Genomic DNA, 12,234 nt, shown 5'->3' on the forward strand with positions numbered 1-12,234 from the left:
CCAATGAGCGGTTCTTGGCCACTACACGACAAATATCATAGACACCCGGCGTCTGCTCGACCCGACCGCTAAAAGAGATCGCATATGGTCTTAAAATAAATTTAAATGGACACCTGTGGACACCTTGAAAATAGATACTGCTGATTGCTTATTTTTAATCTATGAAAGTAAAACAGCAGCATTTACTTTAGTAATAAGTCAAATGAAATGCATTAAACTGTTGACATCCCCTCATGTTATCTGCTCAACAAATGTTGCACATTTGTGAGATATTTTTTGCTCCATAAAGTCCAATTTGCATTTCTTCTAAAGGGTTTAATTAATTGGTTGACTATTGACCATTGACTGTCCATTTTTGTGGAGGGGGAGTTTCCGAATCCTTCTGACGGGGCTGCATGTTCGGAGGTTGACTCTAGCACTTTTGCAGTGAGGTTCCAGTAGAGTCGTGTGGACGTTCTCCTACCTTGTTAGTCTTGAACTTCTTCATGCCGAATGTTGTGGTGTTGAGGTGCGAGGATGAGGGTTTGGACACGCAAACACACAACAGTTTGCACAAGTTGTGCAGATTGTAACATAAATAAAGTATTTTTTTTATTTTTTTATAAGTGAACTGGTTTCTGATATAGCAGATTTGGGTCACATTTTTAGGATAATTCGTCTGGATCTTGCCCTTGTACACCTTATTCCAGAAGGAAGTACGAGCAAAAAACGGTGCTTTAGACAAACTTTTTCTTGTGAGGGCCACATAGTAGTGTTCTTCTGTGATGTGGGGCCGGGGTCAGTTTGTAGACTAACGCTAGAAAATCGCAGGATGCGTCTAAACTCAAACATTCAAAGTTTTAGAGAAGGCCCCACATAACCCGATAGGAACACAGACTGCAGAAGAGTGGAATGAAAAGCCACACTGTGGGTCTCAATTGCATGGCCAGACTGGAAAAAAGAGAAAAGAAAATCCATGCATCATGATAACGCTCAGAGGGCCGGATCTGGCCCACGGGCCGTAGTTTGAGGACCCCTGCATTAGACCACAGGTGGTTACTTAAAAAAGTATATATATTTTAGAAAATTCCTTCCTGTGAGTTTTTAAATATGTTGATTTTGTCAGAAATGTATGTTTAGGTTAGCATTAGCCGCCCTATGATAAATCCCATTATATGTTAGCATCATTAAACGTTAGATCGATCTCTAATTTTATGGACTGATTATTGATCTTTTAAGCTTAGATCGATTAATCAATTTCTGTCAACCCAGCCCTAAAACAGACATAGATATGTTTGGTTAATTTTTTTTTCTCTAAATCTCCATAAATATAGATAAAAGTTAAAACATCTTCAGAAGACACCAGAACCCTCCTCCTCAGCCCTCAGGGGTGGGATAAATTTGCATTTTATCGTGTTCTTGGCTGGTTTTGTGCATTTTGTAGATTCTAAAATGATCTGGTTGACCTCGGCTCCATCTGGGGATGGAGGCTCATCTGCTCTGACCTCTTGTGTTAAAATCTCCTCGGCTCTGTGCTGCAGCTTTGTTGTGATGTGTGCGCACAAGTTTGTTTTGTACCATGAAAAAAAAAAAAAAAAAAAATCATTGCTGTTGGCATCAAATGCTGGTGCCCCCCTTCATCCACCCTCTCCCTGCATGGTAAAGTGTCTCCTACCTCCCTCCAGGAAGCCCAGACCACGATTGTACACAACCCAGCTGATGGCACCAAGGTAAGCAGCTCCTTCTACGCCCTTAAGGCAGCGACCCACTCCTGAGATTTAGTAGAAAAAAACTCAAATCTCATTTTAAACACACAGTGAAGCCACATTACTCAGTCTGTGTGAAGCCTAGTCCAGGAACCACATTCACAAGCGTCAAAATCCTATGAATTGACACTATTCTCACTTTACTAGAATGCTATACTACTTCTTTAGACCTTAAAATGAGTGAAAACTTTTATCGTCTTGCACATTTTGCTGCTCCTTCCCCTCAATGCTTGTGGCTCTCGGCGCTCCCATCACTGCTGTCCGGCCTGGTTTGTGCTCCTGGGAGGGAGTCATGCACCCTTTCATCCGTCTGTTGAGTTGACCCCGTGTCTTTGTAATTGATGTGTCTCACCTACAAACTCAAACCGGTTTCCAGACGACCTTCCGTCTGACCCGTGTCCAAACGTTTCCTCTTTTCGTCCGCTCTGCTTGTGTTGTGTCCGTGGCTTTGGTCTGAACTCTCTCTGTCTGACAGGGCTCCACAGAGAGCTGCAACAATGCAGAAGAGGAGGAGATGAAAGGTAGGAAAGGTACTTATCCGACCTTCACCTACTTTGCATGCTCACTTGATGTCACGTCCAGATCAGACAGAAAATGAAAACATTAAAATATAAAAGCCCCATTCAGGAGACCCAAGGATAAAATACACAAAGACAAAAACAGAAAGATGTGTTGGAAAAAGAGGAGTTTACAGTTTGGACGTGAAACGGATACCTGGGGAGGGATTTTCAGAGTTTAGTAGCAGCATGTAAAGGCTCTGAAGGAGAAATATTGATGTTATTGTTGAGGAGTGTTTATCTTTGGTATTGCTCTCCACTTTTGTTGTACTGCTAATGCTATGTTTGGGGTCAGAGGGGTTGTAAGCTAACTAGAGTGTGTAAACAAAGAGGGGCGGGGTCCTGCCCACAAATTATGTTTTGCACTCACTAGTCCTGTGTTGCGCGTTCAAGAAGGCGCTATAAGCCATTTTATTCCAGCCAGCAAGGCCAGGTGGCCCCACATGGTTTAAAAGTAGGTAGAAAATGTGGACTTGACTGAGTTTGTCCAGTTTCCAAGGTGACCCCACCTGTGTTTGCCCTCATTGGCTTAAGTAGCCACTCAGTGGGTTAGCCAGCTGCCCAGTAGACAGTGGAGCTCACTAGAATGCTACAGTGGAGCTCGCTAACTTTTAAAACCTGACCTTGCTAGAGTGGCGCTTGCTAGCTGGCTACAGCAGAACACACTAGCTCACTACAATGGCACTCGCTAGCTCAATACAGCAGAGCTTGCTAGCTCCATACAGTGGAGCTTGCTATAGAAGAACTCGCTAGCTCACTACAGCGGAACTTACTAGCTCAATACAGCAGGACTCTTTAGCTCGCTACAGCGGGACTCGCTAGTTCGCTACAGCGGGACTCGCTAGCTCAATACAGCGGGACTCGCTAGCTCAATACAGCGGGACTCGCTAGCTCAATACAGCGGGACTCGCTAGCTCGCTACAGCGGGACTCGCTAGCTCGCTACAGCGGGACTCGCTAGCTCGCTACAGCGGGACTCTTTAGCTCGCTACAGCGGGACTCGCTAGCTTGCTACAGCAGAGCTCGCTACAGCCGAACTCGCTAGCTCAATACAGTGGGACTCGCTAGCTCAATACAGCCGAACTCGCTAGCTTGCTACAGCGGGACTCGCTAGCTTGCTACAGCAGAGCTCGCTAGCTCACTACAGCGGGACTCGCTAGCTCACTACAGCGGGACTCGCTAGCTCACTACAGCGGGACTCGCTAGCTCGCTACAGCAGAGCTCGCTAGCTCGCTACAGCCGAACTCGCTAGCTCGCTACAGCCGGACTCACTAGCTCACTACAGCGGGACTCACTAGCTCACTACAGCAGAGCTCGCTAGCTCACTACAGCGGCACTCGCTAGCTCAATACAGCGGGACTCACTAGCTCACTACAGCAGAGCTCGCTAGCTCGCTACAGCCGAACTCACTAGCTCAATACAGCGGGACTCGCTAGCTCAAATACAGCGGGACTCTACATTGGCGCTTTCTACAATGGAGCTCACTACAGAAGAGCTTGCTAGCTCCATAAAGTGTCAGCCTGCTAGCTCGCTAAATGGGAGCTTGCTAGCATGCTATGCCGTCCACCCCATTAGTGTCTACCTAAGCTAAAGTGTACAAACACAGTTGGGGCCACCACAGAAACTGCGGACAAACCAAATTGGGGACACGTTTTCTGTCCACTTTTAAACCATATGAGCCCCACTTTGCCTTACTGGCTGGGTGTGAGCGCCTTTAGCGTTTAGCAGTGTTCACATCCGACCAGCAGGGAGGGGCTTCATTTTTGTTTTTCTACTGTTCACTTGCAAATTTCCACCCCCTACACTTGGACTCTCTAATTGGTCAATTGTAGCCCAGTTTATACGTGGAGCACGGAAATGGACTTTAAAAAACGTGACGTTTGAGCGCGAGAGTTTAAAAACGCAAGTTGTTTGCATAGACTTTTCATTGAAAGCGGTCACTCATATGCCAGTCGGTGAGGTCGTAGCTTCAGAGACACATTTCTATTGAACTACTGCTGCTCTACAGAAACTATGTCCTAGAAAACAACACCACTGGGCACCATTTATTAAAAATATATCAAAGGAGGATCGTGGGCCAGAGGTATTAGATTTATGTGGACGTTTCTGTGTTTGAAGAAGAAGTTACAATCATCAAACATCAAGCATGAAACAACCTGATCACACCTGATAAAAACTCATCTCTTCTCAATGTTTTAAAGCATGTCCCCTCTGTCTTTTTCAGCATAGCATGAGAAGGTCCACATAGTTGTTTTATTGTAAAACCGCACATATGTACAGGGAACTGGAATGTTCTAGCTCTTCCAGATGGACTCTCTTGTCGTCACCTCTATGTATGTCTGCTATATAAACTGACAGATGTTTTAAGAGCTTCAATAAAAGTCAGAGCCACTCTGTTCTGTTTAAAAATGCACCAAAAACACATCAACTAAAGGTGTTATTTCTGAAAGGAACAGACTTTTATTTCCAAAAAGCAGTTTGTTGGAATAAAATCTAAATAAATCTGACAAATCAGCATCATCCTCTAAAATAAAAATAACTGTTGAACCCAATTAGTAAGAAATCAGCTTCTTCCTCATAGACTGTAGTTTAGTTTGTCTACAGGAAGGAAAAACTGACTCTTTAATCTTGTGTCAAATTCTGACTCTAATAAGGTTAATTAGAAACTTAAATGGTGATAATAGCAGTCACCCTGACAATTAAAAAAGGAGGATCTTCTAATGATTTAAGAAATTGTACCTCTTCAAATCTACTTTACATGGTGAGAAAGCTGTAAAAGTGTTGAAGCTGGAGTTCATTTAATAGCAATCTCATCCTTTTTCAGTTTTAAAGAATATTTGGTGGTACAGAACATAAACATGACCTCCTGTGTCATCTAAATGTACCCATTTAATTCAAAATAAATGTGATGTACTTGTGTGTTATTTGTTTTATTTATATTTGACCTCCATCGTGAGAAAAATGAACATTAAAAACACCAAAAACGTGATTTTCTTTAGAGTTTGTCTTTGAAGTCTATATTATATTCTACTATTATACTATGTTATTATAAAAAAAATAGATGGTTTAAGGGAGAAAAAAGAGCAAAAAGTTCAGAATAAATAGCTAAAAACTTTTTGAAATAAGCAGTACATATTCTGTTTAGAAAAACAGAACTTTTTTGCATCTAGTTTTGATTTTTTACTTAATATTTGGACTAATTACGGTTTACGGTTTATTCTGGTTTAGATCTATGTGTTCACTCTGAAGATTGATAAAGTGAGAGGATTACAGTTTTTGGTCTGTAATAATCTCTTAAATCTCTTCATTTTTCCTGGTTTTCTTGCACTCTGCAGCAGTTATGTTGCAACAGAACTCACTTTCCTGCTAAAACAGAGCAGCACTGTCATCTGCTCTCTAAGCTCCTCCCACATGAGTTTCGCTTTCTCATAATCCACCTGCAGAACTATGAAAACAACATCAAGTTTGTCTTATTTCAATCAAAATCTGGTGATTTCTTAGTGCTGCCACCTAGTGGCAGCTCTACACACCTGCAGCTACCTGTTGAGATTATTTTAAAAATCTGACGTCTGCTTAATTTTAGATAACCACTGTTGTTGGATACGTGGTTTGTAAATATTTGACCATATTTAGTGAAGCTGATCCGTTTTATCATCTTCTGGATCGACTGTCTGCAGCTTCACATCTGCAGGAGTTTGTTTAGGATCAGATGTGTTTCTGTGCTTCCATTTCTGCTGGTTTGTCTTAAAAACAAACTATAATATTTTGTGTTATCGATCCAGATTTTCCACACTTTATAGGGTTATTTATAACATTTTGGTTGATAATTTGCCATTTCTGGTTTTGAGCTGCTGTGTGTTTTTAAATGCCATTTCGACGGCGAGCTCATGAGAGTTAATTTCAAATGTCAAACAGTAAGGCGAGGTGGAGCGCTGTGTGGGATGTGCTCGATGGATGACTCCTGACAGTTGTAACCTCTGTCCCTCCTCTCTGTTCTCAGCGCGTAAACAAGAGATCATAAAAATGACAGAGCAGCTGATAGAAGCCATCAACAATGGGGATTTTGAGGCCTACACGTGAGTCTGAAAGAAAGATCAAATCAAATCATCAGATCAAAGTATTTGTCTTGCTGTCTAAACTTTTATGGATCATTTGTTGCTGTATTCCTCCAACAGGAGAATCTGTGACCCCGGACTGACTTCCTTTGAGCCGGAAGCTCTCGGAAACCTGGTGGAGGGAATGGACTTTCACAAGTTCTACTTTGAAAATCGTTAGTAGCTCTTTCTTCTTTACAGACAAACTTGAGCTCCTTAAATCTGGAGACACTTAACAGTTTAAGGACCGTTTTTCTTTAAGTTAACAACTAAAAGAAGGGTGAAAATCTGCAAATAATTTAACCCCATTTACAACGATTGTGCTGAAGAAATTGTTCATTTTGACTGATCTGAAAACATTTCCAATCACCAGAATATCTGCTCTTTGTCTGAATAGTTTGTCGCCGTCTTTGTGGAGCTCTTCAAAATAAAAGCACCAGATTTATCAACATCTTTCATAAGGAGGGCGAGAATAACTTCTGACAATAGCTCCTCCCACACGCGGCGGGAGGTTTCTAAAACACACTTTTGCACAAGCGTCGAGCATCAACTCTGACACGTGTTAAAACAAAGGTGTAGGACGCAAATTTGATGCGGCAATCGTGTTTTATGTGAACAGACAAAGGATGCGTGTGGAGGGAGGAAGGAGAGGGGGCGGGGCAATCCGCAGCACGCGTCTGTGCAGAACCGGGGCTGAGTGATCCGTACGGATCAGATCACGGATGATTCGTGCACCCCTAGTAGGTTCCCGTGGAATCGGGGGTCAGTTGCGCTTATTTTTAACTTGTATAATTTTGGCAAAATGTTTTTATGGAGAGTAAAATAATGAAAGTTATTTAAGGTTTGAGTTGGTTTATTCTGGAATAATGTTCCTGCCCTTTTATTATTCAGAATTAAAATTTATGTTTTTAAGTTTTGAAAATTGGCATTCTAATAGCTTTTTGGACTATTTTGGCATTTACCTCTGAATTTTTTAGGCTATTTTGTAGCTAAGCTAATATTTCAGCTACATGCTAGCTGTTTTGGCTAATTAAGACATTTTTTTAATTTTAGTTTTTTTCGTTCTCTCTTTAAGTTTGGCTAATATATATATGCTGTTTTAGCTAATTTAGGCTTTTTTAGTTTATTTGGGATATTTTGAAGTTTAGCCATTTTTTTCACTACATGCTAGCTGTTTTGGCTAGTACATTTTTTTTGTTTTTTAGGCTAATTTGGCATTTAGCTTACTATTTAGCTGCCTATTAGTGTTAGCGTTTTCAGCTATTAGCGTCATCATTTTCACCTATCAGTTTCAGTGTTTTCAGCTACCATCTGTAGTGACCAAATTCAGCTTACAGCATTCAAACTAACATTATTGCAGGTTACGCTTTATATCTAGTTCATAATCATGTTAAAAAGTCAGGGTTTTAAAGTTTTAAAAATGTAGTTTTAGAGTGTTTAATAAAAGTTTATCTTATTTGGCTCACAACCTAAGGTGTGTTTTGGATTTTGGCCCTTTGTACGATTGAGTTTGACACCCCTGGTGTCAAACATCAATAAAGCTCAGAGATGCGAGTCTGTCCGGCATCAGCACCACTGTTCCTCACTACATCCCCCATGATGCATTGGGTTAATGTGACGTCGTCTCTTACTGCGCTGCTGTTAACCGCCATGAAGCACAATAAGCATAAATTAAGCATGTTGTGATCATAAAACGGAAAAATGACAGTTGCTGTGGCACAAATATTGTGCTCATTCATGCGATTACGGAGATTACTGGTTAAATTAGTAACATATCAAAAACCATTCCTTACTCAACAAGAGACGAAATAACCTTCCTGACATTATTTATTCATTATTTGGAATAATTCAAATAACTGCAGATATTTTCTCTCTGTTCTACCGCTGCAGCTGTGTTGCTTTTCTTGCAGAAAATGTGCTCCTATAGTCGGCATTTGCTTGAAGGAACTTATCAATTTCCATCGCCAGAAGTACCAAACTCAGGCGTTTGTTCCCGTTGCCATAGTAAATCGTGCTGTCTTTGTTCCATTGATCAGGGCTTTTAATGATCGCGACGCTCACACCTGATTCTGGTTCTAACAACTTCAAGTTGATTGAATCAAACATTTTCAGCTGTTCTGGAACCAAAAACCCTGAGTTTGAGAATTTAGAGTCCAGTGACTCTAAGTTCAGGTTTGAACTCTAAATTTGTTGAACCTGCTTCTTGGAACGGGCCCCGGGTATTTCCTGATATTGTAGTTGTCAAGCTAACAGTTAATGATCTCTGTCTGTAGTTCTCAGTAAAAACAGCAAACCGGTCCACACCACCATCCTCAACCCTCACGTCCACCTCATCGGCGAGGACGCCGCCTGCATCGCCTACATCCGCCTGACGCAGTTCATCGATGGCCAGGGCCGGCCGCGCTCCTGCCAGTCGGAGGAGACGCGGGTGTGGCATCGCCGTGACGCCAAGTGGCTGAATGTGCACTTCCACTGTTCGGGATCGCCGGCTGCACCCCTGCAGTGAAACCCCCACCAAGGCCCAGGTACAGCTGATGGATGTCTGTGACGGCCTCTCCTGGTTTATTTACGGTGTATCTAAATCTAAAACAGTTTTATAAATGTAGACGAGAATCGCAGTGAGACAACAAAGAGTCAACGCTCATATTTTTGTCAAATCTTTTAGCATTGAGCCTGCAATAGAGCTTATAGAGCTGACCAAATCTACAATTCAAAAATCGCATCCCCAAGAAATTTCCCAGAAGTCTCTACAAAAAACTGTGAATCGATGCTTGCTAGATTAGCAAATATAGACCACAATGCATTGCGTTTAAACAATTTTTCATATGAAAAACATTTTTTTTTAATTTGTTTTTTACAAACCATCCAAATCATCTGATGATGATGATGTCATACAAGTATTTAGTAGTTAGGGAGGAAATCTGGACATAACCAAAGACTCTATCCTTTTCTTAATATAAATGTAGATCCTGTACGTCTCTAAGTAAAGCTTGTTTGTTTTTTTATTTAGTACGGAAGCCAAAAATGTCCTACCCTATATTTTTTTTACTGTTTTCTCATGACAATGAGATCCACTGTCTCATTATCATTTAAAACATTTTTACTTGTGAAAACAAGATCCACTATCTCATCATGAAAAAACAAACTTTGTTTTCTCATGATGACATGATCCACTATCTCATTATCACGAAAAAAACTCTTATTTACTCATGATAACGTGATCCACTATCTCATTATCAGGAAAAACAAACTTTGTTTTCTCATGATAACGTGATCCACTATCTCATTATCACGAAAAAAACTGTTTTCTCATGATAACATGATCCACTATCTCATTATCACAAAAAACTAATTTTGTTTTCTCGTGATAACGAGATTCACTATCTCATTATCACAAAAAACTAATTTTGTTTTCTCGTGATATCGTGATCCGGTATCTCGTTATCACAAAAAACTAATTTTGTTTCCTCATTATAACGAGATCCACTATCTCATTATCATGATAAAACAAACTTTGTTTACTCATTATAATGTGATCCACTATCTCATTATCACAAAAAACTAAACAAGTATGAAGTCCTAAAGGTGTTTGTTCCCGTTGCCATGGTGAATCATGCTGTCTTTGCTCCATTGATCAGGGCTTTTCATAGTCGCGATGCTCGCACTTGATTCTGGTTCAAACAACTTAAAGTTGATTGAATCAACTCTTTTTAACTGTTCTGAAACTGAAAACTCTAAGTTTGCGAATTTTGAGTCTGTGAACTCTAAATTTGTTTAACCTGCATCTAGAAATGGGGCCTGGGAGTTCATTACAAATTCTCTTCGGGGCGGGGTCTTTTTTTTTTTTTTATGTAAAACTGAAATTATTTTATTTTGAAAATGCATTTTAAATTGGAAACTTGAATCGCATATTGAAATTTTAATTGCAAAATGTGATTTCAAACAGCATAATCACATTTTGAATTGCATAATCGTTGGAATTGAGAGTAAAAATGTTACACATAATCTGTGAATCTCTGCGGTTCTTCTTGAGAACCTTTGACAGCAGGAATGACGGTCTCCTGTCTTCACAGGTCTGCCTGAACTGCTGGGAGCGTTTCTTCTCCTCGGTTGGAGTCCAGTCGGAATCTTGGCCGGGAGAAAGCCGTTTGGAAAACGTTGGAGAAACCAATTTTTAAAAAAAAGTCATAAATAAACCACATAAAAGAATAAAATGACCAATCAACACAAATCGGTCCGTCCTCAGCTGGCGGGGGCCTCGCTGACATCAGCCCCCCCTCGTGGATGGTGCATGCTTTTGACGGCGACACCGGGGTGATGCTGCCGGCTCCTCCCCCCCACGGCCTTCGTTTGCCCGTCTTTGTTTTGTCTGTCGTGTGGAAAAGTATTAGTGTTGAAAATATCTATATAACAATTTGAAAAAAAACAGACTTGACACACAGCGAGGATGACAGACCGGCAGCTGTCTAATCGTTCGGTGGAGTAGTACATTTTAGTGTGGGCGGGGCTTATCGGGGACTAAATCAGCTATATTTCAAAGGGATTTAAGTGAAGCCACCTTTGCTTTTACTGCCATTTTGTATGTTTTATCTCCTGAATGAAGGGATAAGTATTTTGTGTTTGATTGAAAAGGGGAATTTATTTAAAGCTGTATAAATCGATATATTTATGTAGGGGTTAAAGGGTGTTTTGTTTTTTTCCAGACCCTTCCTGTGAGGTTTAGAGGTGTAAATACCACAAACAAAAAGTTACTGCATGCACGCACACTTTAACGGCGGCGTTTGGAGCCTCGGCGTCTGGGTCAGCTCACCCTGAAGTTGCAGAAGGCTGTAGTGTGTGCAGCTGAACACTAGGGGGCAGCAGTGACAGCTCCACACGTTCTCACCACCTTCATGTTCCTGATGCATGACGTCCTCCATCTTATGGCCTGTACTGTTTCTTCACAGACACTTAAGACTTGATGCTGTTGTTTGCTCTTGTGGGGGGAGCCTTTCTGCAACTTCAGGTTCTGCTGCCCCCCCCTCCATCATTCCTGGTGTTTTGGTGTGATGATGATCATCTCTGGTGTCTACGATGTTCATGATTTTTTATATGGTCCGTCTACGCTTGCTGTACTTCAGTGTGGAGCCTTGGCGTTATAGAAGCATGTTAAAAATGAATGCAGCTGATGGGAATGGAAAAAAAAAATAGAGCATGATGGGAAGAGGGCTACGGGACCTTTTGCGGATGGCAATCAATGCCTTTGGGTCCCCCTTTTTATCACTTTTCTGTTGTAAATGTTGTAGCTAAATGTTTTGATGTTTATCAGAAACTGGCGAGAGACGGCGTTCACGGGATCAAGGCGCCTCCTCTGGACGAGGAGGACGGCGAGCATATCTGTCGGTGGTTGAACTGTTGTTTCTCTGTCGTAAACGCGTCATCCAACACTACGTCGTCCGACCCTCACATCGTCTTCGTCCGTCCTCCGATGATCAGCTCCAAAGTGACGTGACTTCTCTGACATGCCATGAAAACTGTGTGCCCCCCCCCCTCCTCCTCCTCCTACAACGACGACTTTGTACCACGATGAGGAAATGTAAGCTCTTGTTGTGAACCCGGCACACACACTGGTTGTTTCTGCCACCATACTACTAATAAAATGTATTTCCACACGTTCTGGAAATGTTTACGTGGAAGGATTCTGGGTTGAGCGCTGACGCTTTGGAGAACAGAACTATTCCAGAAACTATAGTTTCATAAGTGCTGCTTCCCGTACACGATTATAGCATTTATTATAAATAAAATAAAGATAAACTGGGACCACTTTGTACCATTAAAAATGATCTGATCGGCCCAAAAA

The 12,234-nt window shown here is 41.5% G+C and overlaps 1 protein-coding gene across 11 annotated transcripts in view; it reads left to right on the forward strand.

Annotated features, from left to right (window-relative positions):
* camk2g2 (calcium/calmodulin-dependent protein kinase (CaM kinase) II gamma 2) overlaps nt 1-12,046 on the forward strand; it is a 36,656-nt gene extending 24,610 nt beyond the window's left edge. For 3 of the 11 annotated variants that reach the window (XM_036215534.1, XM_036215538.1, XM_036215543.1), the window contains 6 exons: nt 1,665-1,709; nt 2,221-2,266; nt 6,302-6,377; nt 6,477-6,571; nt 8,669-8,920; nt 10,469-12,046. In XM_036215534.1, the coding sequence (XP_036071427.1) occupies nt 1,665-1,709; nt 2,221-2,266; nt 6,302-6,377; nt 6,477-6,571; nt 8,669-8,901 (495 nt within the window). In that variant the 3' untranslated portion in view covers nt 8,902-8,920; nt 10,469-12,046. Of the gene's footprint in view, nt 1-1,664; nt 1,710-2,220; nt 2,276-6,301; nt 6,378-6,476; nt 6,572-8,668; nt 8,921-10,468 lie in introns of all 11 variants that reach the window. The other 8 variants (XM_036215539.1, XM_036215535.1, XM_036215541.1 and 5 more) reach the window with 3 other exon arrangements.
* The last annotated feature ends 188 nt before the right edge of the window (nt 12,047-12,234 follow it).

Source organism: Oryzias melastigma, linkage group LG15 (genome assembly GCF_002922805.2).
Source record: "Oryzias melastigma strain HK-1 linkage group LG15, ASM292280v2, whole genome shotgun sequence".
Lineage (NCBI taxonomy): Eukaryota > Metazoa > Chordata > Actinopteri > Beloniformes > Adrianichthyidae > Oryzias > Oryzias melastigma.